This window comes from Gorilla gorilla, chromosome 8 (assembly GCF_029281585.2).
Source record: "Gorilla gorilla gorilla isolate KB3781 chromosome 8, NHGRI_mGorGor1-v2.1_pri, whole genome shotgun sequence".
Classification (NCBI taxonomy): Eukaryota; Metazoa; Chordata; class Mammalia; order Primates; family Hominidae; genus Gorilla; species Gorilla gorilla.
This window is the reverse complement of record NC_073232.2, coordinates 36,101,174-36,127,488: the sequence shown is the minus strand read 5'-3', so window position 1 is coordinate 36,127,488 and position 26,315 is coordinate 36,101,174. Positions and strand designations below refer to the sequence as shown.

At 41.0% G+C, this 26,315-nt stretch overlaps 3 protein-coding genes across 5 annotated transcripts in view; 2 read left to right on the top strand and 1 right to left on the bottom strand.

Annotated features, from left to right (window-relative positions):
- ACBD5 (acyl-CoA binding domain containing 5) overlaps nucleotides 1-13,480 on the top strand; it is an 84,493-nt gene extending 71,013 nt beyond the window's left edge. The window contains exon 13 of one of the 2 annotated variants that reach the window (XM_055353352.2): nucleotides 13,140-13,480. In XM_055353352.2, the coding sequence (XP_055209327.2) occupies nucleotides 13,140-13,149 (10 nt within the window). In that variant the 3' untranslated portion in view covers nucleotides 13,150-13,480. The remainder of the gene's footprint in view (nucleotides 1-13,139) is intronic. The other variant, XM_055353351.2, reaches the window with a different exon arrangement.
- The window catches only part of MASTL (microtubule associated serine/threonine kinase like), a 32,167-nt gene extending 15,607 nt beyond the window's left edge, over nucleotides 1-16,560 (bottom strand). The window contains exons 1-8 of one of the 2 annotated variants that reach the window (XM_019034707.4): nucleotides 15,376-16,560; nucleotides 12,309-12,446; nucleotides 11,237-11,376; nucleotides 9,830-9,918; nucleotides 5,845-5,951; nucleotides 5,478-5,628; nucleotides 3,772-3,944; nucleotides 70-1,209 (exon numbers count right to left, since the gene is read on the bottom strand). In XM_019034707.4, the coding sequence (XP_018890252.2) occupies nucleotides 70-1,209; nucleotides 3,772-3,944; nucleotides 5,478-5,628; nucleotides 5,845-5,951; nucleotides 9,830-9,918; nucleotides 11,237-11,376; nucleotides 12,309-12,446; nucleotides 15,376-15,561 (2,124 nt within the window). In that variant the 5' untranslated portion in view covers nucleotides 15,562-16,560. The remainder of the gene's footprint in view (nucleotides 1-69; nucleotides 1,210-3,771; nucleotides 3,945-5,477; nucleotides 5,629-5,844; nucleotides 5,952-9,829; nucleotides 9,919-11,236; nucleotides 11,377-12,308; nucleotides 12,447-15,375) is intronic. The other variant, XM_004049200.4, reaches the window with a different exon arrangement.
- Nucleotides 16,561-16,602: 42 nt separating this feature from the next.
- YME1L1 (YME1 like 1 ATPase) overlaps nucleotides 16,603-26,315 on the top strand; it is a 43,879-nt gene continuing 34,166 nt past the window's right edge. Inside the window, exons 1-3 of the mRNA XM_031015638.3 lie at nucleotides 16,603-16,803; nucleotides 21,923-22,057; nucleotides 25,368-25,530. Coding sequence (XP_030871498.2) covers nucleotides 16,771-16,803; nucleotides 21,923-22,057; nucleotides 25,368-25,530 — 331 coding nt within the window. The 5' untranslated portion in view covers nucleotides 16,603-16,770. The remainder of the gene's footprint in view (nucleotides 16,804-21,922; nucleotides 22,058-25,367; nucleotides 25,531-26,315) is intronic.

Sequence of the window (26,315 nt, the reverse complement as noted above, 5' to 3'; positions counted from 1 at the left end):
AGAGGCAAATGTCTGTCTTCATAGTTTTTCTAAAATCCAAAAAACAGTGTTAGAAAGTTATAAATATACCTGATGTGGCATACAGGATCTTCTTTTTTGAGTAGGGGTTATAGCCATGGGATATGAACCACTGTAGGCACACGAAATATCCATTGCATCTAAAGAAGTCATGTTCATTCTGGATGGTTCTGAGTTATTGGATGCATTAATATGACTGTTAAAACTTCGAAAAGCAACAGCATTTCTTTTAGAGGCTAACGTTTTCAGCACCTCCAAAGGAGGACCTAACATTTTTTGGTTACTCTCTTGTACAGCAGGGTTCTCGACACCTTTTGGTGAGGTCTTTTCTTGGCAATCTGGTGTTACAATAAGCGGATCTTCAATATTTGATTCTTCAAAAGAGGATTCTTTGATGCTTCTATCTGAATCTAAGGGCTGACTTACTAATGGACTTTCCATTATAGAAATTCCAGGAAAAGATGAATCAGAGTTCATAGAAATATTTTTAGAAGCTCTATCATCATCAGAACATAGAAAACTAGAACTTAAGTAGTCCCTCTTACTATTCTTTTCACAGTCTTCATCGAGTTCACACATAAGGTTTTTTGCTATCATTGGTATAGGTAATTTTTCTGGTGTTTGTTGTTTATCAGTAAAAGAATTGACAATGTTCTCCTTATTAGCACAGTCATTTTGTTGACTTTTGTGCACTGATAGCTTAAGGTCCTGCACTTCAACTGTTAAGCCTGTATTTTGATTTGTATAACAATCTGTCATTTCGTTATGCTTATACTCTACACAAGTTTTTTTATTCTGTATAATTTTTTTACAAGGACTGGAGTCAACCAACTCAAAATTTCTTTTTAAACTTCTTTTCCCAAGGTGCTCTTCAGATATCCCACCAGAATCCACAGCCCACTGATTTGACTGACGGAAACCTAACTGACTTGTGTCAGTGTCCACATTTATATTATTTACGTCCAGTTCTACTGCTTCCCAAGAAACTTCCCCAGAGAAGCATTGTTTAGCAAGGTTTACACAAGAGCGTCCAGTGGTGGGAAGGGCACTGCTGTTATGAATGGGAGAAAGAGCTAACTCCAGATCCTTTTTATTGAAACCTTTCGTCTCAATGGCATTTGCAGATTTTGCGCATAACTTTTCAACTGCATTCCAACTCATCATTGTTGGGCCCAATGCTTCATCACTTTCCTAAGAGGGAAAAAAATATTTGTTTTAGTTATATAAAGCTGAGATTCTTTGACCTTTTAACTATGGTCCGTTAAGGTAGGATAAATGACCCCATAAACTATTATGCTACCTGTTGCCACTTTCAAATGGAAAAAATAAACAACAGAGAATTAAAAAGCAATGTAAGCAATTATAAGCTTATATACATTATTCTGAATGAAACGGTCTAAAATTTAAATAAATTATTCTATAATACTTATTTTGATCGTATATCACAGGTTACTTAAACAGGACAAATTAACAGGCAACATATTCAGGCACATTTGGGGGTAAGGCTGCATTACGTACATATCTATTTTGCAATAGGTATATGGATGATTCTGTTTTTTTTTTTTTTTTTTGAAACGGGGTCTTGCTGTCGTCCAGGCTGAAGTGCAGTGGTGCGATCTCAGCTCACCGCAGCCTCCGCCTCCTGGGTTCAAGCAATCCTCCCACCTCAGCCTCCCAAGTAGCTGGGATTACAGGGGCACACCACCACACCTGGCTAATTTTTGCATATTTTTTTTTAAGTGGAGATGGGGTTTCACTATGTTGGCCAGGCTAGTCTCAAACTCCTGACCTCAGGTGATCCACCTGCCTAGGCCTCCCAAAGTGCTGGGATTACAGGTGTAAGCTACCACACCTGGCCTGGATGATTCTGTTTTGAACTGCAAAATGCACAGGGCTTGAAATTTAGTCAATGAAAAATTATAGACCTAAAATATTGTCAGTGTAAATATATATCACTTCATATAAGTATTAAAAAACCAAGCTGATAAGGATGAAGTGACATTAATGGTAATTAATAATTACAAACCCCAAAGAGCAGAAATTAAAATCCACTGTCAACAAGATGAACTGATAATGCATTAATAATGATATGTTTTTTTCTGAATTCCAACTATCTGTGGGTATTTGTGGGTACTCAGCTTTGTATATAATATTGCAAATTGGTGCTTGGTGATCAAGATTTTTACAAGATTAGTCAAGTAGAGTGAGTCTTCAGTAAACTCTAATAGTGCTTATTTTTGATGTGTAAATGAATAGTAAACTTTATTAACTATCATTAACTTAGTAATAATAATGAGCATTTAGTCTCAAGCAAAAAGGATACTTTTTTTTTGAAGATGGAGTTTTGCTCGTTGCCCAGTCTGGAGGCATGATGTCTGCTCACTGCAACCTCTGCCTCCCGGGTTCAAGCAATTCTCCTGCCTCAGCCTCCTGAGTAGCTGGGATTACAGGCACCCGCCACCACGCCCAGTTAATTTTTGTATTTTTAGTAGAGATGGGGTTTTGCCATGTTGGCCAGGCTGGTCTCAAACTCCTGACCTCAGGTGATCTACCCACTTCAGCCTCTCAAAGTGCTGGGATTACAGGCGTGAGCCACCGCGCCTGGCCTAAAAAAGGATATTCTTGAATTATATCTCACTGATCTGTAAGCACAGAAAATGATGCATGTGGGGATCAGTGTAAGGTTTTTCAGAGGGTGCCTTATCATTCCTCTGATCATAACTTGAGAAGCACCACTATAATCCCATCGGTGCATCCCTCAGGGATGCAGAAGTGGGAGGATAGTAAAGCTGTGTATAATTTGAAATAGTAAACAATATGTTTTCTTCAATAGGAAAGGAGTGCAGTAATAGTACTGGGAATGGAAATCTGTTTATCTTGCAGCATATACTACCTTTACTTTATAAAGACAGAAGGAAAAAAGATTAAGAAACTCTGCCTTAGGTAAACGTTAATTTGATCTTGCTTATAAAATACAAATATCCAATAATAAAAAAATTCTATTGCTGAGAATAAGCAGCAAATAGAATCAAAATTATTTTAGCAAATAAAAGGTTTATTCTTTGGATATTAGTGTTATCCTAATCTATCATTATTTTATCAGCATTCTATGAAGGAAACCTTATTATGATTTTAAATTTTAGTTCCTACCACCTTTAATATCTCTTAGCTCTAATAACTGTTTAAAAAGGCAAAAACAATACGTAAGTTAAGTAAAGTGACTTTAAGTAAATCCATTCATTTGGCAAGCAATATCCTCAGAATAGACACTTTAAGGGCACACCCACATTACCTTTCTGGTCTAAAAGTTATTTCTGATCCAGAAGAGTTACCATTCCATTAAACAAGAAACTGACAGGAAACAGTATAGAAGGAGGTAATATGAGTTTTTAAATGACATAGGTTAAAAACAAAATAAAACAAAACCAACAAGCCAATGTCTGTATCATGGGAAGGACTTCCAAAAACAAGTGAGGTCCACCTAGATACACAGAAGCCAAGCATTTATTATCAATTTACTGCACGAATCTCATTATATAATCAAGTAAGAACAATGTCACAATTGAATGAGAAATGAAATATTTCAAAAGACTTTGACAGAATGTGCAGGAAAATGAATTTCTGATTAATACTATGACTGCCATTCATGTAACAATTTCATTTCTTTATGGAATTTATATGAAAAGGTATAATATTTCTAACATTCATTTGACATACATAATTGATTTTCATTAAGATAAATGTCCCTCAAACCTGGCAATCTTTTTCCCATTTGGGACTGCTGTGGCATTCTGATTCCACACTGGATACGAAGGTGTGGGATTGACTACTGGCACTGGATGTGGCCAGCCTTTTCCTAGACTGGAGTAAATTAGAAGTTAGACACTTCACAGGCATTCCTGGGTTGGAGGCAACTGTTTCAAGACCTATAGAGAAGAGACAATATTGAATTCTATGTTACAGCTTTCTTAGTTCCTTACTGAACCTGAATCTTTACATATAATTAAGCAAAGTATTAAGAATTACATATCAGAACTATTTCTTTGTAAACACTATCTAGTCCACAAGAACAGCTGGCATGCTTCCCATTATGTTTAGATACATATACTATTAATATATCTAAACATATCCCACTATGTTTAGATACAAGTACTGCTATGAAAGTTAGAACCGAACAAAATCCCCTTAATGTTCATTCAGTAAAGAATAAGAACAAGGGAATGGTCGATTGATTGACTAATTCATGGCAGGATCTCCCTCTGTCATCTAGGCTAGAGTGCAGTGGTATGATTACTCTCACTGCAGCCTTGACCTCCTGGGCTCAAGCGATACTCTCGTCTCAGCCTCCTGAGTGGTGAGGACCACCAAATCTGGCTAATGCTTTTAATTTTTTCTAGAGATGGGGGTCTCACTATATTGCCCAGGCTGGTCTCAAACTCCTGGGTTCAAGTGATCCTCTCGCCTCAGCCTCCCAAAGTGCTGTACTTACAGGTATGAACCACCAAATTAATGTATAACTAAGAGCAAATCAATTTGGAATATCTATCATCCCATTTGAACCCATTCCTGACAAAGGAACATTATTGATGTGGTATATCCAGACGTGCTATAAGGTTAGAATATGACTACATTTACTCAATTCAACTTGTATTTAACACTTGTATTTAATTCAACTTGTATTTATTAACACTGAGGTTTATGCACTTACAAATGTCAATTATACACACTTACAAGGGATTTTTTAAAAATACTACTGGATAAAGCAAATAAATAATGGTAAATTGCTTGTTTGTTTTGAGACAGTCTCACTGTCACCCAGGCTGGAGTACAGTGGTATGATCTCAGCTCACTGCAGCCTCCGCCTCCTGTGTTCAAGCAATTCTCCTGCCTCAGCCTCCTGAGTAGCTGGGATTACAGGTGCCCACCACCACGACCATCTAATTTTTGTATTTTTAGTAAAGACAGGTTTTTACCATGTTGGCCAGGCTGGTCTCGAACTCCTGACCTTAAGGGATCCACCCGCCTTGGCTGCCCAAACTGCTGGGTGTCATGTTGGTACTCAAAATGTTTTGAATTTTGGGGCATTTTTTGTTTTTTTGAGGAAGGGTCTCACTCTGTCACCAAGGCTGGAGTGCAATGGCGCTATTAAGGCTCACTGCAGCCTCAACCTCCTGGGCTCAAGCGATCCTCCTGCCTCAGTCTCCAATGTAGCTGGGACCACAAGTGTGCACCAACATGCCCAGCTAATTTTTGTAGAGATGAAGTCTCACTTTGTTGCCCAGGCTGGTCTTGAACTCCTGGGTTGCAGTGAGCCGCCGAGATCGCGCCACTGCACTCCAGCCTGGATGACAGAGTAAGACTCCGTCTCAAAAAGAAAGAAATCCTGCCTCAGCCTCCCAATGTGGTAGTATTACAGGCGTAAGCCTCTGCGCCTGGCCTACCTTTTCTTTTATACTCACATGATTTTAGTAATTTGCTAGAATAAGGCGTAGTGTCCTTTTGATCTACAGACATAGGGCATACGAGTCCTTGAGAAAGCTGTGATGTTTCAGACAGACAGGCTGAAAGGATGTTTGCAGGGTCTTGATTTTTTTCTGCAATTGGTGTGTTCTATTAAAAAGAGAAAAATAAAAACAACAGGTTTACCTTCCCCAAAACACCACCTAAGTACATAGACTTATACCACCTAAGTAGACAAACTGTTAAAGTAAATCCAAATGCTTGATATTTAAATCTATTTTGATCTTTTTTTTTAAAGGTGATTTTAAATTTTAAGTGGTGATCATGAAGGGGTATGTCATGTTAATTTTCTTCTCAAGTACTTACAAATCCCAACGAGCTGATGAGTGATAACACTTGTCCTGGGGTTCTTGAATAATCTTGTCTAGGTTTTGCCATTGATGGTGTTGTAAGGATATCCATCATATTAATATCTATGTATGCAAAGAAAAGTATATAAATGTATTTAAAACCTTTACCTCCCATTGACGAAAAATGAATGTTATGTATATGACAACAAAATAATTTTTTGTAAACCAAATGTTAAAAAAGGAGACAGTGGCTGGGCACGGTGGCTCACACCTGTAATGCCAGCACCTTGGGAGGCTGAGGCAGATGGATCACTTGAGGTCAGGAGTTCGAGACCAGCCTGGCCAACATGGTGAAACACTGTCTCTACTAAAAATACAAAAAGTAGCTGGTCTTGGTGGTGGGCGCCTGTAATCTCAGGTACTCGGGAGGCTGAGGCAGGAGAATCACTTGAACACAGGAGGCGGAGTTTGCAGTGAGCCGAGATCGCGCTACTGCACTCCGACCAGGGCGACAGAGCAAAACTCTATCTCAAAAACTAAATAAATAAATAAGGAGATGGTATGGAATCAATATTAATTTTGGGCCCCTCATGTTAGCTAATATGTTTAAGCCTAGGTCAAGATAGAAACTGACCCAGATTATTAGCATGTTTCAGTGCATAATATTTTAAAATAATTCAACACTGACACATAATACTATACTATTCCACTTAGATATAAAAAATGGTAAGAGAAGTCTAATGTTCTTATCCAGGCGTGGTGGCTCACATCTGTAATCCTAGCACTTTGGGAAGCCAAATGGAGAGGATCCCATGAGCCCTGGAGTTTGAAACCAGCTTAGGCAACATAGTGAGACCTGTCTCTACAATTTAAAAACTAGCTGGGCATTGTGGCAAGCACCTGTAGTCCCAGCTACTGGGGAGGCTAAGGTGGGAGAATTGCTTTTCCCAGGAGTTCAAGGCTACAGTGAGCTATGATCACATCACTGCACTCCAGCCTGGGTAATACAGTGAGACCCTGTCTCTTAAATAAACAAAAATAATCCCAGAACTCTAATGTTCTTATAGGACTTTTTAAAATTAGCTGGGCGTGGTGGCTTATGCCTCTAGTCCCAGCTACTCGGAAGGCTGAGGGACAAGAATCGCTTGAGCCTGGGAGGCAGAGGTTGTAGTGAGCCTAGATCATGCCACTGTACTCTGTACTCCAGCCTGGGTGACAGAGCAAGACTCTCTCTCAAAATAAATAAATAAATGAATGAATAGGCTGGGCGCGGTGGTTCACGCCTGTAATCCCAACACTTTGGGAGTCCAGGGCAGGTGGATCACAAGGTCAGGAGATCAAGACCATCCTGGCTAACATGGTGAAACCTCATCTCTACTAAAAATACAAAAAATTAGCCGGGCATGGTGGTGGGTGCCTGTAGTCCCAGCTACTCAGGAGACTGAGGCAGGAGAATGGCGTGAACCCAGGAGGTGGAGCTTGCAGTGAGCTTAGATTGTGCCCCTGCACTCCAGCACTCCAGCCCGGTCAACAAAGCGAGACTCTGTCTCAAAGAAAAAAAAAATAACAAATAAATAAATAAATGAAAGTATACTGAAAGTTTTAACAACAAATGTCATTTATGCCTCACATTGATGAAGTGATAATACTACACGTATATGATATTTTACAAAAAAAGTTTTATTAAAATTAGACCCTTATGATAAACAAAGTGACTTAAATTTATCAACAATTTTATCTTAATGCAAAATTTTTGTCATTTGTGATATTTTCCAATAGCTTATCTGAAATCCTTAGAATCAGATTTCGAAATAAGATTTCAAAGTCAGATTTCTTTGAAATCACAATTCAAAAATGTTTAGATTTTAGAAAAGTAATGTGGTAAATATACTGCATATTATGAAATATCCCTAGTGGCAAATCATATGAATAATCACATGAACTGGGATCAACACACTATAAATTACCCCTGGCCAGGCACGGTGGCTCATGCCTGTAATCCTAGCACTTTGGGAGGCCGAGGCGGGTGAACCACCTGAGGTCAGGAGCTCGAGACCAGCCTGGCCAACATGGTGAAACTGTGTCTCTACTAAAAATACAAAAATTAGCTGGGCGTGGTAGCAGGCACCTATAATCCCAGCTACTCAGAAGGCTGAGGCAGGAGAATTGCTTGAACCCGGGAGGTGGATGTTGTAGTGAGCCGAGATCACGCCATTGCACTCCAGCCTGGGCAACAGAGCAAAAACCCCATCCCAAAACAAACAAACAAACAAAAGACTATAAATACCCCTACATCAGCATAGATCAGATTTTACCAAACTTAGTAAAAAGTTTTAGGTATTCATAACTGTTGAACTTTGTACTTCCACATGAAGAATTGTAGATCTGCATATATTTTCAAATATTAATAGTTATAATTCCAGAGTTTTTAAGTCCAATTTCTGGTTATTTTCATTATTAATACTTTCCCATCCGTCTACACTTTCTAATAGAGAATACAATATGTTTCTTTTTTTTTCGAGATGGAGTCTCGCTCTGTCCCCCAGGCTAGAGTGCAGTGTCGCGATCTTGGCTCACTGCAACCTCTGTCTCCCAGGTTTAAGCAATTCTCCTGCCTCAGCCTACTAAGTAGCTGGGACTACAGGCGCGTGCCACCACGCCCAGCTAATTTTTGTATTTTTAGTAGAGATGGGGTTTCATCAGGTTGGCCAGGCTAGTCTAGAACTCCTGACCTCAACCTCAAGTGGTCTACCCGCCTCGGCCTCCCAGAGTGCTGGGATTACAGGCATGAGCCACGGCACCCGGGCAAGAATACAATGTTTCTAAGTTGATAATCAATCATTTATCCATGTTTCTATGATGAACTTAAGTAATTTCTAGTTTCTCGCTATTAGAAACAATGCTGCTACAAGTGATTTCATTTATGTGTATTTTGTTCATTTGAACAATTTCCTTAGAATAAATTCCAAAGCATAAGCCACTAGATCAAAGAGAATTAAAAACCTTTATATTTAAAAACATATTGGCAGATTTCCTCCAGAAAGCACTATGCTAATTTACAATGCCCCCAGAAAAATACTAGTGTGCTTTTTTGGTAGTATTACTAACTGGACCATCGGTATTCCTTTCTTTTGCCCGTTTAATAGTGTAAGATGGTTCATTTACTCTTTCTTATATTAGCATTTATTTAATTACTACTAGTGAAAAGAACACAGTCCCATATATACATATATGTGTTAACTGTGTATTCATTTTCTTTATCCTTTTGTTGATCAAGGTCTTAGTGGTGGCCGTGTATAGTTGAATATGTTTTCAGTTATTAACCCTTCATCATGTTATAGTTATTCTGGTCATTTTACTGATGCTTAATTGGTAAGAATCAATTTCACTAGGGATAAAAGTCAGAAAAACAGAAATTGTGAGTTCCTTTGTGAAGATCAAAGGACCTTCAAGGACCTCTGAATAGCCAAGAATAATCACTCCTATTTTTCATCTTCAGCGGAAAAAAGAACCCGTTATACCTTTCTATCCTATTCTGGGATAAATAACAAATTTTATTTAGTGTAAACTAACAAAGAAAACAGTGGAAGTTAATGAAATGTAGTCTCTATAATTTGTTAGACTTTTCATTTTTTTAATTTTTTATATTTATTTTTAGTTGGAATTTTTTTTTTTGAGACAGAGTTTCACTTTGTTTCCCAGTCTGGAGTGCAATGGTGGGATCTCAGCTCACTGCAACCTCCATCTCCTGGGTTCAAGTGATTCTCCCTGCCTCAGCCTCCTTAGTAGCTGGGATTACAGGCGCGTGCCACCATGCCGAGCTAATTTTTGTATTTTTAGTAGAGATGGGGTTTTGCCACGTTAGCTAGGCTGGTCTCTAACTCCTGACCTCAGGTGATCTGCCCGCCTTGGCCTCCCAAAGTGCTGGGATTATAGGTGTGAGCCACCGTGCCTGGCCTGTTGGATGTTTTAAAAAAGTACTTACTTGATATTTTTCTTACCTCTATTCAAAGTAACTTTTGAAAGGCCAAAATCCGTCAGTTTAATATGACCCTCATTAGAAATAAGCATATTGTCCGGTTTCAAGTCCCTGCACACACAAAAGGCAAATATTAGATAACCAAAAAAGGGCTAGTTTTAATGTTAGAATTTCCAGAAAAAAAGAGTTACAAAGGAGGCAAACCCTATTTATTTCCTCCAAAATAAAGATACTCATTGATGGCTTTGAAAAGTACAGAAAACCTCTCTCAAAAGCAAAACATCTTTCGTACTGTTTATCAGAATCTACAAAAAAGATAAATTAATACTAGATTATCTTTGGTATCATTGGTTAGATATTCCATTAAAATAAAGAAGCCTTATTAGATAAAATCAACCTCAAGCCAGTCCAAATTTACATTTACTTTCTTTTTTTTCTTTTCTTTTTTTTTTTGAGATGGAGTTTCACTCTTGTCACCCAGGCTGGAGTGCAATGGCACAATCTCGGCTCACTGCAACCTCCGCCTTCCGGGTTCAAGCAATTCTCCTGTCTCAGCCTCCCGAATAGCTGGGATTACAGGCACCCACCACCACACTCGGCTAATTTTTGTATTTTTAGCAGAGACAGGGTTTCACCATGTTGTCCAGGCTGGTCTCAAACTCCCGACCTCAGGTGATCCGCCCACCTCAGCCTCCCAAAGTGCTGGAATTATAGGTATGAGCCACCACACCTGGCCTACATTTACCTTCTTAAAGGAAGGTAAGATTGAGATTTAATAAGTCACTTAATCTGACTTTCTTTGCATAGAGAAAAACATTGTAAATCAGTTGGACTATAAAATATACCACTTTTGTATAATGCAGAGGAGCGGAAAGGATTCAATACTCTTCACATAAAATGCCATACTTAGTGGGGCATGGTAGCTCACGCCTGTAATCGTAGCATTTTGGGAGGCTGAGGTGGGAGGATCCCTTGAGCCCAGGAGTTAAAGAGCAGCCTGGGAACCTTGTCTCTACAAAAAAAAAAAAGCCAAGAGTAATGGCACACACCTCTAGTCCCAGACACTTGGGAGGCTAAGGCAGGGGGATTGCTTGAGCCCCAGAGGTTGAGGCTGCACTGAGCCAAGGTCAAGTCACTACACCCCACAACCTGGATGACAAAGTGAGACCCTGTCTCAACAAAGAAAAAAATAAATAAATATGTAAATACAAAAATAAATAAATACATGCTATACTCATGTTCAAAGCAATATATTTTAAAAAACACAGGGAGATGAAAGAAGAGTTAATTTCTAAATGAATACAAGTTACTAGTAAACTTTAGATAACCTGGAAATAAGTGCAAGTGGTTACTGTGAATATTTGAGACTCAAACATGTAATTTGATTACTTGAATTTTTAAGTAATAATTTGGAGAAGTCAGCCTTTACCTGTGGATGATTCCATGTCTGTGAAGGTAGTCTAGAGCCAGTGCTACTTCAGAAATATATTTCACAGCCATCTCTTCATCAAAATAACCATATATATGTAGGAGAGACTTGACATCTCCCCCAATAAGATATTCCATTACCTTTCAAAAAAGAATTTAATATTGTGAAATAAAAACAATATGATTACTTTAAAAATCTAGTATTTGGGCATTACAGTTACAATATTTGGCATGGCTCTGTAACGAAACGACCTTTTCCTTCTATTACTCGTAATACATTAATACTAGATTTATTCATGTTGCCATAACAGTTTTTAATTAAAAATTAAACTGTTTAATCTGGGCACAGTGACTCATGCCTATAATCTCAGCACTTTGGGAGGCCAAGATGGGCAGATCACTTGAGGCCAGGAGTTCGAGACTAGCCTGGCCAACATAGCAAAACCCCGTCCCTACTAAAAATACAAAAAATTAGCTGGGCCTGGTGGCAGCTAATTTATACAAAAAATTAGCTGGGCCTGTAATCTCAGCTACTTGGGAGGTTGAGGCACGAGAATTGCTTGAACCCAGGAGGTGCAGAGTGGCCAAGATTGCACCACTGCAGTCTAGCCTGGGCAACAGAGGGAGACTCTATCTCAGGCTGGGGTGCAATTATGTGCAATGGTATCTCTATTAGCTAGCTGCATACCACCATGCCCAGCTAATTTTTACGTTAATTTTTTTGTAGAGATGGAGTCTCATTATGTTCCCCAAGTTGGTCTTGAACTCTTGGCCTCAAGTGATCCTTCTGTCTCAGCCTCTCGAAGTGCTTGAATTACAAGTGTGAGCCATGGCCCCTTGGCCTGTCTCTCTATGTACATATACATACACATACACACGCACCGTATGCATGTATCTTATTGGTTCTTTTTCTTTGGAGAACTCTAACTAATATAACAGGTAAATTTGCCAAGGTAGTGAGTGCAGCCAGAATTCAAATGCAAGTACTCTGAACCGAAACATGATTCTCTTAAATCACTAGGTTCAATGACTGCTGAATGGATAAAGAAACAACATAAAAATTATTTACTCACCAAGTAGACATTGTTTGCAGACTGCAGTGAATAATACAAATGGACAATGAATGGGCTTTTGCTTAGTGCCAGTGCATCTCTCTCAGCTTGGACCTGATGAGTCATATTTTTGTTGATCATGTCTGCTTTTTTAACAACCTGTAATAGATAAAATAAAAGTGATATCATGTTATTTTATTTTGAGACAGAGTCTCATTCTCTTGCCCAGGCTGAGTGCAGTGGCATGATCAAAGCTTATTGCAGCCTTGATTTCCTAGGCTCAAGTTATCCTCCCACCTCAGCCTCCCAAGTAGCTGGGACTACTGGCACACATGACTACATCTGGCTTTTTTATTTTGTTGTAGAGACAAGGTCTCACTACGTTGCCCAGGCTGGCCCAAAATGAGCCTCAAGCAATACCCCTGTCAAAGTGCTGGGATTACACATGGAAGCCACAGCTCCCTGCCTTGTTTTTAAATTACAGAGTGATCTCAGGTTTCAAAGTTGCCATCAAGAAAACGCTAACAGAGAGAACACATATAGATGTCATGTGGACCTTACACTGCTATCAGGAAACCACGTACAAAAAATAGTTAAGACGGTTTAAAAAAAAATCTTCAAGATAGAATTGCTTATCTTGGTATTAAATGGCAGAAGTATCATAATCTCTTTCAAGAAGGAAAAAAAATTAAATATTCCCAGACTGCCCTGCATATTAATAGAAAAAAAATTCTGTTCCACTGTTCTGATAACAAAGTCAAAAGTTACATTCCTCATAAGCCCACAGATAACTAGCACCTGGGCGTGGAGTAACTACTTAATTTTTTTTTTTAACTTCTGATTTTTTGATAGATGGGGATAGAATCAGAAAGAGGAAGAATGTCGGAAGTTTGCCTAGAAAAAAAAAATCTTAAGTTGGAATGATTAGAACTACTGAAATTTAACAGTCCCAAATGCTGTCTTACAGAAAACTAATTACTCTTTTCAAGTTTCAAGGTAATCTGTACAGAAACAGAACTATTAAAGTTGGAGCACTAAGAAAAATTAAAACTACATAAATAAATAAAAATAAAGTTGGAGCACTAAACTGAATAGTCAGTAACACTGGGATCAATTCTCAGGACTGCTATAAGAAAAAAAGGCATATTTCTTTCAAAGATTTATTTGAGTACTTAATAAAATCATTAGTACATGATAAATTCCTGCCTTAACTCCTTTCTTTAAGAAAACTGAGGGAAACTGACAAAGCAAGCTGGTAACATGATTTTTCCTATCATTCCACTGGCTATGAGGGCATGTGTGTTTTGTTCCCCATTGTTGTCCAGTTCCTAGACACAAAGAGGGTGGGTGCTAAGCAAATACTGACTGAACACATGGATTGGTGTTTTCATTTCAACTGATCATGACTAAGTACTGTAAAAGGAAAAGTAAAAATCTCAGGAACATATAAAGTAACCAATTCAATGAGATCTTCCAATTCTGAAAGATCAGGGAAGGTGTGAAGGGGAGCTAAGATGAATCTTAATACATGAATAAGACAGGTGGAGAAGAGCACAAAAGGGTAGAAGAAAAGCACTTAAAAAGGAACCAGCATAAGGCCGGGCACGGTGGCTCACCCCTGTAATCCCAGCACTTTGGGAGGCTGAGGCGGGCAGATCACCTGAGGTCAGGAGTTTGAGACCAGCCTGCCCAAAATGGTGAAACCCCGTCTCTACTAAAAATACAAAAAATTAGCCCGGTGTGGTGGCAAGAATCCCAACTACTCGGGAGGCTGAGGCAGGAGAATCGCTTGAACCCGGGAAGTGGAGGTTGCAGTGAGCTGAGATCACGTCACTGTGAAACTCTATCTCAAAAAAAAAAAAAAATTCATATCAGGGCCGGGCGCGGTGGCTCACACCTGTAATCCCAGCACTCTGGGAGGCCGATGTGGGCGGATCACCTGAGGTCAGGAGCTCCAGACCAGCCTGGCCAACATAACCAAAACAACCTGGCGAAACTCAATCTCGGCTAAAAAAAAAAATACACAAATCAGCCAGGCATGGTGGCGCGCGCCTGTAATCCCAGCTACTCGGGAGGCTGAGACAGGAGAATCGCTTGAACCCAGGAGGCAGAGGTTGCAGGGAGCCGAGACTGCACCACAGCACTCCATCCTGGGCGACAGAGAAAGACTGTCTTAAAAAAAAATTATTAAAGACTTCTCAGAAAATAGTAATCTTTCTTCTGGTTAAGAATCAAACTTAAAAAGTTATCAGTGCCTACAGATTAATCACTCTTCTGTGGTAGAAAAATTTCGGCGATTCTGCACGTCAAAGCAAACAAACAAGGTAAACAAAACCACTAATTACTAAAAACCTTTTGGATTTAGAAACCTAACTCGCCGGGCGCGGTGGCTCACGCCAGTAATCCCAGCACTTTGGGAGGCCGAGGCGGGCGGAATACGAGGTCAGGGAATCGAGACCATCCTGGCTAACACGGTGAAACCCCGTCTCTACTAAAGAAACCCCGTCTCTACTAAAAACACAAAAAATCAGCCGGGCGTGGTGACGGGCGCTGGTAGTCCCAGCTAGTCGGGAGGCCGAGGCAGGGGAATGGCGTGAACCCGGGGGGCGGAGCTTGCAGTGAGTCGAGATTGCGCCACTGCACTCCAGCCTGGGAAACAGAGCAAGACTCCGCCTCAAAAAAAAAAATAAAAAAGAAACCTAACTCAAGCCAGGGTGAGACTACGAATCACGGCTTTGGCTTTAAGTGCCTGTTGTACTAAGGCCGATGTAATCACCTCGGTCAAGTCCCTTTGCCTTTGGCCTCAGTTTCCTCATTTGCTAACGCTGGGCAGGGAGAAGATAGTCAAACTTTGCTGTTCTCACTGGGCATCTGAGATATGGAGGGAAGGGCGGAACAGAGGCGAGACACCCGACCCGACCGCTGATGTCGCCCCAAAAAGAAGTCAGCTCGCAGGGCTCTGGAGGCGTCAGCAAGCCAGGCCACCCAGACTCCTCGCTCCAGCAACCCCGGGGCCTGCCCAAGCCGGTGGGGCAGGAAGGAGCGCCGAAGGGCCTAACCCCTTCCTTGCTACTCCTTGACTTCCTACCTTTACTGCATACAATTTGCCGCCTTTCTGCCCCAGATACACTTTCCCGAAGGCGCCCCGGCTAATGGGCTTCACTATGCTGAATTCCTCAATGGAGGGCGGTTTTGGCACTGCGATCCTATTCACGCCCTCCTCAGTCGCCGCGCCTCCTCCAGGCTCCTTCTTGCTTCCCGCGGTGGGATCCATCGCTGGACAGCCTACAGCGGCCCCGCGGCCACCGCCCCTCCGCGAGCAGCCACTCCCGCCAACTGGGTTCAAAGTGAGGCTCCGCCCACGCCGCGCGCGGCCGTGACGTCACCCCTCCCTCGTCACCTCCCCTACGCAGACGCGGACGGAGGGGGCGTCGGGAAAGCCCCGACTTTGCAGCCTTACACTCTTCGTGGGCGGCGACCGCGGCCCCACTGACATCATTCCTCATGAGGGAGGAGGCACAAACAGTTCTGGGCCGACCAGAAAAAGGACGACTGGGACTTGACTCTGAATCGCAGGATTTGAAGAGATTTCTCCTGGCTTCCCAAAGAGGCTGGTGGGAAGCGGTCCTCCTCCCATACACGACCTCCCACCCTCGCGAGGCGTAGAAACCAGTTCTGACTGTACAGTAAAGCGAGGGCCAGGGCTGAGGTCTGGAAGCTAATGAAAGCACAGAAAGTGTCGAAACTGGATGAGCAGGAAGCGAGTGGCCTCCCCTGTCATCTGACGTTTTCCCAGGATGTAATTTGCCTGACTGAAACAGATCAGGACCAACAGGGAGAGTTTTCGATTTAGTGTGAGGAAAAGAGCACTAAATTGTAGCAAAAGACCTTATTGCTCAAGGCCCAGTCAGAAGATTTCATAAGGAAGCTGTAGAAAGTCTTATGAGGAAATCAGCCGGGCGTGGTGGCGGGCACCTGTAATCCCAGCTACTCGGGAGGCTGAGGCAGGAGACTCGCTTGAACCCGGGGGGCAGAGGTTGCAGTGAGCCGAGATCGCGCCACTGTACGCCAGCCTGGGCGAAAGAACGAAACTCCGTCTCCAAAAAAAAAAAAAAAAAAAACCAAGAAAAAGTCCAAAGACGGTAAAGGCTGTTCTCCCCTTAAAAAACAGCTAAAGACCTTTGGGGGCGCTGCGCCTTGTAAATGTCAACTACTTCCGCGGGAAAGAACGTACAGGCACTTGGCATTGTGGGCGCTCACTTGCCCCGGAAGTACTGTTGAGTTAGCGCCTCGCCTTCCGGGGCGGATTGTCTGTCGTTGCAGTAGCTGTAGGAAGGGGAGGCCATTTTCCGTTTCTGGGAGGAGTGAGGGGCAACGGGTCGGAGAAAAAGGAAAAAAGAAGGGCTCAGCGCCTCCCCGCCGGGCCGTGGACAGAGGGGCACAGTTTCGGCAGGCGGGTGAGGTCGCTGAGGGCCCACCGGAGATGTTTTCCTTGTCGAGCACGGTGCAACCCCAGGTAAGCCAGGCATTCAGCCCATTTTTTTTCCTCCCGCCCTGCCCGTGGCTCTTTGCAAATTGCGCTCGTGGAAGCGATTTCTCAGAAGGGACTCTAGAAATGAAGTGATGTACTCAATGCGAGTCCCAGGATTGAGGAGTGGATCAGGGGACGACGCTGAGAGTGGGCCCGAGACTTCAGTGCTGACGATGAAGCTGTTGAGGGAAGAGGCGGGATGTGAGCTCAGTGATGGAGAGAGACCCTGGCTTATCGAACTGATTGCGTGGAATTTCTGCTAGAGAATCCGTCCGGCATTGTTCAGTGTCCGGCGTTCTGGGGTGGGAAAATGTCTGTACCATACATTAAAGGGAGCAGGTAATGTTCCCTTTTTTTCCGACTTTCCAGTGGCTTTAGTGTTCACAGCCCCTATCCCCTGCTCTTTATTTCCTTTTAAATGGAATTTAAATTTAACTCAAACATGGTATAATATTTCGGATGGCCAGCCATGCAAGTTTTTTTCTCTTTTTGGCCAGAAGTAACTAAAATGTGTATTTCCGAGTCGTAAACTGTTTGCAGTTAAAATTGTGATTCAGCCTCATCGTCATCGTTTTGTAAAACAAAAGGTAGTGAAGAGAAAAATGATTTCAAGGGTTTTCATTACGCTCTTGGGCAATCACTTGTGACAATGTTTTATTCTTGCTTCATTCCAGTCTCTTTTTTTGATGGTAACATTTTAATAGATTTTTTGAGAGTTCCTACAGTTTTGCAAAGAAATAGTTTTTAAAACATTGAGTTTTTTTAAAACATAATTTTTAAGAAAATCGACACTCTTAGGTTCTTGATTTAAGCATGTGATTGTGTTCTTTTGTGTAACTTTTACTCCCCCTCATTTTAAGAATTTTTAATTTTTTGTGCTAGTACTGGCTAACAAACTGAAGCAGCTGCTTGTTATTGGGCATCAGTTATGTACCAGGTGAGCAAAGCAAATGTGGAATCTTCTCTTAATATTGATATGAAGTAAATATGAGTAGGAATTAGCAAGGTGAAGAGTGAACAGGTATCACAGGCATACAGAAAAATACCTGGAGGTCCTGAGTTAGGAAAGGATTTAGCAGGTTGAAGGAACAAAAATAAGGCTAGTGTGGCTAGAACATAGTAGTTAAAGGGGATAGTGACAGAAGAGGTTGGAGAAAAGGCTTGAGGCAGATCATACAGGGAGTAAAGGATATATTATGGCCGATTTCATTTTAAGTGTATTGGGAACCATTGAAAGTTTTAAAACATGATTAGATTTCCATTTTTAAGAGATGACTGGCTTTTGCTATATGGAGAATAGGAGAGGGCAAGAGTGGAAGATGTTATCAGCTAAAAATACCCACCCACCCCCCAATTAAAGCGGTTGCAGTGGTTATGGAAAGAAGAGAATGAGATATATTTTGAAGAAAGTGGAATTGCATGAGAGATCAGAGAGATGATGGGGAGAGGTGTTTCTGGGTTTGATCAGATGAATGCATTGAAGGTGCTATTTACCAAGATGACAGTGTCTGGAGAAGTCCTAGTAATTGTTTGAAAAAGAAGTCTGACATGGCCTATTGAATATGGTATTGAAGTTTTTGAAACTCAACTCTTTGCCTTAGTTCACATCAAGAGGCCTGATTTTAGGAGAATTTACCATCAACTGAATGGACAGTTAGTAGTATGTGATGTTGGTAGAGATGATAAAGGGATTTTTATGTACCCTAGGCAGTCTTAACAGGGCTCAAATATAGTGAGGACTCTCAGGCATTTCTTGCTTTGAAGGATGGTAACACATTTGGAATTCCTTGTTGCTTAATTGGTTGAATACACTTGAAATTAAATGGTAAAAAGGAAGACACAGAAAATGAACTTTTTCATTGAGAAGAGCTCAATCCTAAATCCTTTTGTGAAAGAAAAGAGATATAACTAATTCAAATAACAGATATAACTAATTCAAATAAATCTTTTCAAAGAGGTAGAAAATATGTATCTTGAAATGATTTGATTATTTTTAAAGTTTCAAAAGAAGTTACTGTTTATTTTTTTTTCTTTTTACTGCCCCCAGGCTGTAGGGAACTTACTGTTTCTTTCTGACTCTAAAAATGATACATTGCTTCACTTGACTAGCCTTAAAACAAATCCATGTTTTTTTGCTAAAAATGCTGAAATTATAAATAAGATCACCCATAATCTCATTACTCAGGGATACGTATCTTAGACTAAATTCTTTCACACATTTTTTTCTATAAACAAACACGGGTATGCATACTTTTTTTTATTTTAATTTTTTTTTTTTTTAAGATGGAGTCTCGCTCTGTCGCCCAGGCTGGAGTGCAGTGGCGCCATCTCCGCTCACTGCAAGCTCCGCCTCCCAGGTTCACGCCATTCTCCTGCCTCAGCCTCCCAAGTAGCTGGGACCACAGGCGCCCGCCATCACGCCTGGCTAATTTTTTGTATTTTTAGTAGAGATGGGGTTTCACCGTGTTAGCCAGGATGGTCTCCATCTCCTGACATTGTGATCCGTCCGCCTCGGCCTCCCAAAGTGCTGGGATTACAGGCGTGAGCCACCACGCCCCCACGGGTATGCATACTTAAGGTAGTTTTACGGTCAGCTTTATTCCTTAGTATGTCATGAATTTATTTGTGTATCAATATCCATGGGATGAGAAGTCTGGAATTTTGAGTCAGATTCTAAATCTTTGTTGTCTTCATCTATTAAATGGTCTGTACCCACAATAATGGCGTTAGTCCATTGATGAGGGCAGAGCCCTCCTGAACTAAATGCCTCTTAAAGGTCCCACCTCTTAACAGGATTACAGTGGCAACTAAGTTTGCCATTCTTCTCAACTCAAACTTGAGTTTTGAAGGAGATAAACACTGGAATTTTTACTGGAAGTGGGCCCTGATCCAGACCCCAAGAGAGGGTTGTTGGATCTCGCACAAGAATTCGAGAGAGTCGCCAGGCGCGGGGAGTCACGCATGTAATCCCAGCACTTTGGGAGGCAGAGGCGAGCGGATCACGAGGTCAGGAGATCAAGATCCTGGCTAACATGGTGAAACTCCGTCTCTACTAAAAATACAAAAAAATAGCTGGGTGTGGTGGCCTGCGCCTGTAGTCCCAGCTACTCGGGAGGCTGAGGCAGGAGAATCACTCGAACCCAGGAGGCGGTGGTTGCAGTGAGCCGAGATTGCACCACTGCACTCCAGCCTGGGCGACAAAGCGAGATTCCATCTCAAAAAAAAAAAAAAAAAAAGGCGAGAGAGTCTATAAAGTGAAAGCAAGTTTATTAAGAAGGTAAAGGAGTAAAGAATGGGGTACTCCATAGGCAGAGGAGCTGCTTGGGCTTGGCTACGAAGGATACCTACAGTTAGTTATTTCTTGATTTTATGCTAAACAATGTGTGATTATTCATAAGTTTTCAGGGAAAGGGGGACCCCCTAAGGTTCCTCCCCTTTTTAGACCACATAGGGTAACTTCTTGATGTTGCCATGGCATTTTTAAACTGTCATGGTCTGGTGGGGGTGTCTTTTAGCATGCTAATGCATTATGATTAGCACATAATGAGCAGTGAGGACTAGCAGAGGTCACTCTCCTCTCCATCTTGGTTTTGGTGGGATTTGGCTGGCTTCCTTACTACAACCTGTTTTATCATCATGGCCTTTATGACCTGTAACTTGTGCCCACAACCTATCTCATCCTGTAACTTAGAATGCCTAACCTCCTGGGAATGCAACCCAGTAGGTCTCAGCCTCATTTACCCTCATTTTGCCCCTACTCCAGATGGAGTCACTCTGGTTCAAAAGTCTCTGACAGAACTGTAACAAGAAGTATAATTGTTACTCATTATTATAGCTGTTTGAGGATTAAATGGGATGATAAAAGTAAAGCCTGTAGTACTAAACCTGGTATATAATAAGAACCCATTTAATGTATTCATTTACTCAACAAATATTTATTAAGTAAATTTTTTTTTTTTCTTGAGACAGGGTCTTGCCATGCCACTCAGGCTGGAGTGTGGTGGCATGATAGCTCACTGCAGCCTCAACCTCCTGGGCTCAAGTGTTTTTTTGTTTTCATTTTTATTTATTTATTTATTTATTTTGAGATGGAGTTTTGCTCTTGTCACCCAGGCTGGAATGCAATGGCATGATCTTGGCTCACTGCAACCTCCGCCTCCCAGGTTCGAGTGATTCTCCTGCCTCTGCCTCCCAAGTATCGGGGATTACAGGCGCCCAACACCATTCCTGGCCAATTTTTTTGTATTTTTAGTGGAGATGGGATTTCACCACGTTGGCCAGGCTGGTCTCGAACTCCTGACCTCAGGTATCTACCTGCCTTGGCCTCCCAAAGTGCTGGGATTACAGGCATGAGCCACCGTTCCCGGCCTATTTACTATTTTTTTTTAAATGTTGGATGTATTTCATTCTGTGGTAGTTTCTTTTTTTTTTTTTGAGAGACAGGTCTCACCCTGTTGCCCTGGCTAGAGTGCAGTGGCATGATCACAGCTCACTGCAACTTCCGCCTCCTGAGATCAAGCAATTCTTCTCCCACAGCCTCCCAAGTAGCTGAGACTACAGGCGCACACCATCACACCCATCTAATTGTTGTATTTTTTGGTAGAGATGGGGTTTAACTGTGTTGGTCAGGCTGGTCTTGAACTCCTGACCTCAAGTGATCCACCCACCTCGGTCTCCCAAAGTGCTGGGATTACAGGCGTGAGCCACTGCACCCGACCAGTGGTATCATTTGTTTTGCCGCTCCCCTAATGCTGGATGTTTCCAGCTTTCTACTATTTTTTAAATGTTTCGGTGAGAGTTGTTCTCTATGCATGTGCAAGTACTTGTCAGATTATTTCCTTATAATAAATTCCTAGAAGGTGGATTGCTACAAACAAGAAATGTATATATTTTTGATACTTTTGATTTACATATCAGAATAATATCCTGAAAGAACATACCAGTTTTCGTCTCACCAGCAGTAAATCTGAGTACAGTTTTTAGTATACAGAGTTGATATATAATGTACCTTTAACTCTTAACAAATCCTGACAAGAAAAAGGAGATTGTTCTGTTTATTTAAAAAAAAAAAACTACTTAATTTTTAACTTTTATCTTTTTCTAGGTTACAGTTCCTCTGAGTCATCTCATCAATGCCTTCCATACACCAAAAAACACTTCTGTTTCTCTCAGTGGAGTGTCAGTTTCTCAAAACCAGCATCGAGATGTAGTTCCTGAGCATGAGGCTCCCAGCAGTGAGGTAAGTCTTTATTCTGGTTGTGTGAGAAAGCCTTTTTGATATACAGTTGACCCTTAAACAAATGAAGGATTAAGGATATTGTCCCTCCCCCGTAGTCAAAAATTTGAGTATAATTTTTGACTCCTGAGAAACTTAACTACTAGTACCCTACTATTGACCAGGAAGCCTTGCCGATAAAATAAAGGGTCCATTAACATATATTTTATATATTTTATGTATTGTGTACTGTAGTCTTACAATAAAGTAAGGTGGAGAAAATGTTATTAAGAAAATCATAAGAGAAAATATATTTACCATTCATTAAGTAGAAGTGGACCATCATAAAGATCTTCATTATCTTCAAGTTGAGTGGGCTGAGGAGGAAGAGGAGGGGTTGGTTTTGCTGTCTCTGTGGCAGAGACCGGAGAAAGTCCACGTATATGTGGATCTGTGCAGCTTTAATCTGTGTTGTTCAAGGATCACCTGAGGTCAGGAGTTCAAGACTAGCCTGACCAATATGGTGAAATCCCATCTTTACTAGAAATATAAAAATTAGCCGGGTGTGGTGGCGTGCGCCTGTAGTCCCAGCTACTCAGGAGGCTGAGACAGGAGAATAGCTTGAGCCTAGGAGGCAGAGGTCGCTGTGAGCCAAGATCGCACCACTGCACTCCAGCCTGGGTGACAACAAGACTCTGTCTCAAAAATAAATAAATAAATATAAAAATGTAATCTCATTTTTTGGTTTAATCTAAAAAAAAAAACACCTGTTTTTACAGGGAAGTGGAATAGGTAGGGATTTAAGAAGTAAAGAAAACTCTTAAAAAAATAAAGGACCAGCAGATTTAGGGAGCAGCTCATACTTCTAGGGCTGAGATAGAGTCAGGAAGAGTTCTCCACCCCCAGGGCTGAGATCCTGACATTGTTGGCGAAGGCATGGCCTTGGCTCACTGAATGGTAGAAAAGTTGCTGTGATGTCATGCCAGGGTAACGTGCTAGAAATCTGGGAAGTCTGCCCTCTAGGATACTGGGAAAAGCTGTTCCTGGGGATGTGTCCTACTAGAGAAGCTGTTACACGAGTGGTGCCAGGGGAAGCTGCTAGGTCCTGCTGGCCATTGTGCACTCCAGGATCCAGGGTTTGGTGAAACTGCACAATTGACAGGAGCCAGATGCTATAGAAACCATGGGTGTTACAGACAGGAACTTGCTAAATGAGCATACCACAACCAGGAATCAAAACCTCTCTTCCTACAGTGTATGTTCAGTGACTTCCTGACGAAGCTTAACATTGTTTCAATTGGCAAAGGAAAAATATTCGAAGGGTACAGATCCATGTTCATGGAGCCAGCAAAAAGGATGAAGAAGAGCTTGGGCACAACCGATAACTGGCACATCCGTCCAGAACCCTTCTCCCTCTCAATCCCTGTACACTGCGGGTTTCTCCAAATGCCTATTGTCTATGATTTGTTTTGTCCATCGTTTTTAGTCACGGCTTAGTTCAGGTTCTTGCCATCTTTCACTTGTTCCATCAGCCTTCTCTCTCATCCAGTCTAGTTTCTTTGTTTGTTTGTTTAATCATTTTTAAATTTTTTGTAAAGACAGGGTCTTGCTTTCTTCACCAGGCTGATCTCAAACTCGTGGCCTGAAGCAGTCCTCCCACCTCAGCCTCTCAAAGTGTTGGGATTACAGGCTCGAGCCACCATGCTAGGCCAGTCTATCTTCCTTAGTTCTCCATTTTCTTCTATAAGACAGAACTAATCATGTTACTTGGAGAATTAAATTCAAACATGGCTCTTCACAGTTTGGCCATAACCTATCTCTTTAATTTTTTCTTTCCTTGAATTTTTTGAGATATTCCAGACCCTTGGATGGCTTTTTGTTTGCCCTTGTCCCTAAGCCGCCTTCATCATTTTTAATAGCTTAAAAAGTACTTTTAAGTATTTTATTTCATCATGCCTTTAACTGTCTTTTACTATGTGCCGTCATGTTGTATGCTAGGATATGTAGATGAGTAAGGCATGATCTCTGTCTTTGATCCTTACTATTAGGAAATAAGGTGTATTTTATAGTTATGTTAGTATTGAGAAAATGAATTCTAAGAATATGAGTTATAGCTAATTTAAAAAGTACCGTATTCCCAGACATCAGTCCAGAGCTATACAATCCGTGTCCATGCCTCTTTTAAAAAAACTTTATTTTTAGAGACAGGGTCTCCCCTTTGTAGCCCAGGCTGAAGTGCAGTGATGCTATCATAGCTCACTGCAACCTCCAGCTCCTGGGCTCAAACATTTCTCCTGAGTAGCTGGTGCTGCGGGTGCATACCACCATGCCCAGCTAATTTTTTAATTTTTCATCAAGATGATGTCTTACCATGTTGCTCAGGCTGGTCTCAAACTCCTGGCCTCAAACGATCTTCCCACCTTAGCTGTTTTGGGTTTGAGTAACATGTAATTGTTGCTTCCCTTTAAGTGCCTCTCTTGCAACTCATGTGGACAAGAAGATAATCCCTATCCTGTTGTTTAAAAGTGGGTATATATTCACACATTTTTGTGATTTTTAGACTTTTTTGCCTGATTTTCACACAGTTTTGACTTTAATTTTCTTCCTTATTAGAAGATATGGGTAACTTTAGAACCTCTGAGTTCAAGGAAGGATCTAAGCAATGAAGCCAGAGGAGTGAGATGTCCTGTGGTAGCCAAGCATACCATTTCTTTGTCAAGTGGGCTTTTGTTTATGGCTGCTTAGGGGCTTAAAAGCTCCATGGACTGGTGAGGATTATCATTTGAATGGAATTTCCCCAATTCAAGAACCTTACTATTATCCTCCAATCAGTTCTACACTGTTGGGGAAAATCCCCTGGACCTTATATAACATACTTTGTAACCCTGCAGTTAGTTACTCTTACACTCTTGTCATTATAAATGCTTGATCAATGGTTGATAGACTAGCTCTTGATCAGAGTACCCTTGTATGGAGAGAAGGAAAAAATACCATACATTTCACTTGATTCTGTGAACCATAATGCTTAGGACAGTAGTGGTTTGGGTTTGATTTAAAAAAAAAAAAAGTTTTTCTCATTCATGCTGAAATGTCATCTCTTTATTTAAGGATACCATTAGGAATATAATTTTTTAACCTATGTCAAACCTCATATGACTGATCTCAGTAAAACGAACTGTAAAAATATTTGCATCAATTTATTTTTAAATATTAAAAAAAGGAAATATATTTGTTAGAGTTTTAAAATCTAATTGTTTTAACTGATAATATGTACTCCTTAGGTTAAATATCTTGATAATATTAATGCATACCTGGTTGACCCAATCTTTTACAGCCTTCACTTAACTTAAGGGACCTTGGATTATCTGAATTAAAAATTGGACAGATTGATCAGCTGGTAGAAAATCTACTTCCTGGATTTTGTAAAGGCAAAAACATTTCTTCCCATTGGCATACATCCCATGTCTCTGCACAATCCTTCTTTGAAAATAAATATGGTATGTTAATGTGTTTTTTGTTCCAATTAAATATTTTAGCACTATTAATAATTATAGATACGATTTCTTAGCTTTCACTGTAGCATTTATTGTGGGCTGGGTTCCTTCCTGAGGTTTTTTTTTTTTTTTTTTTTTGCAATTTTTCATATTGGAATAGTACCAGATTTACAGGAAAGTTGCAAAGATAGTACAGAATTTTGCTTCCACTAATTTTGGCATCTTACATAACCATGTTACATTTGTTAAAACTAGGAAATTAACATTGGTACAATAATTTTTTTTTTTTTTTGAGACGGAGTCTCCTTCTGTCAGCCAGGCTGGAGTGCAGTGGCACAATCTCCGCTCACTGCAAGCTCCGCCTCCCGGGTTCACACCATTCTCCTGCCTCGGCCTCCCAAGTAGCTGGGACTACAGGCGCCCGCCACCACGCCCGGCTAATTTTTTGTATTTTTAGTAGAGATGGGGTTTCACTGTGTTAGCCAGGATGATCTTGATCTCCTGACCTCGTGATCCACCCTCCTCAGCCTCCCAAAGTGCTGGGATTATAGGCGTGAGCCACCGTGCAGGCCTAACATTGGTACCTTATTTTTAACTAAACTACAGACTATTTGAATTTCAACAAAATTTGTTTTCACCAAATCACTAGTTCTCTGCAAGTGTCCTTTTTCTTTTCCAGGATCTGATCCAGCATACCACATTGCATTTAGCAGAATGGGGGGGCGGTGTTTGTTTTAATTTTAGGTGACACACATTTAACTCCAGGAAACGTACTTAATCTTTGAAAA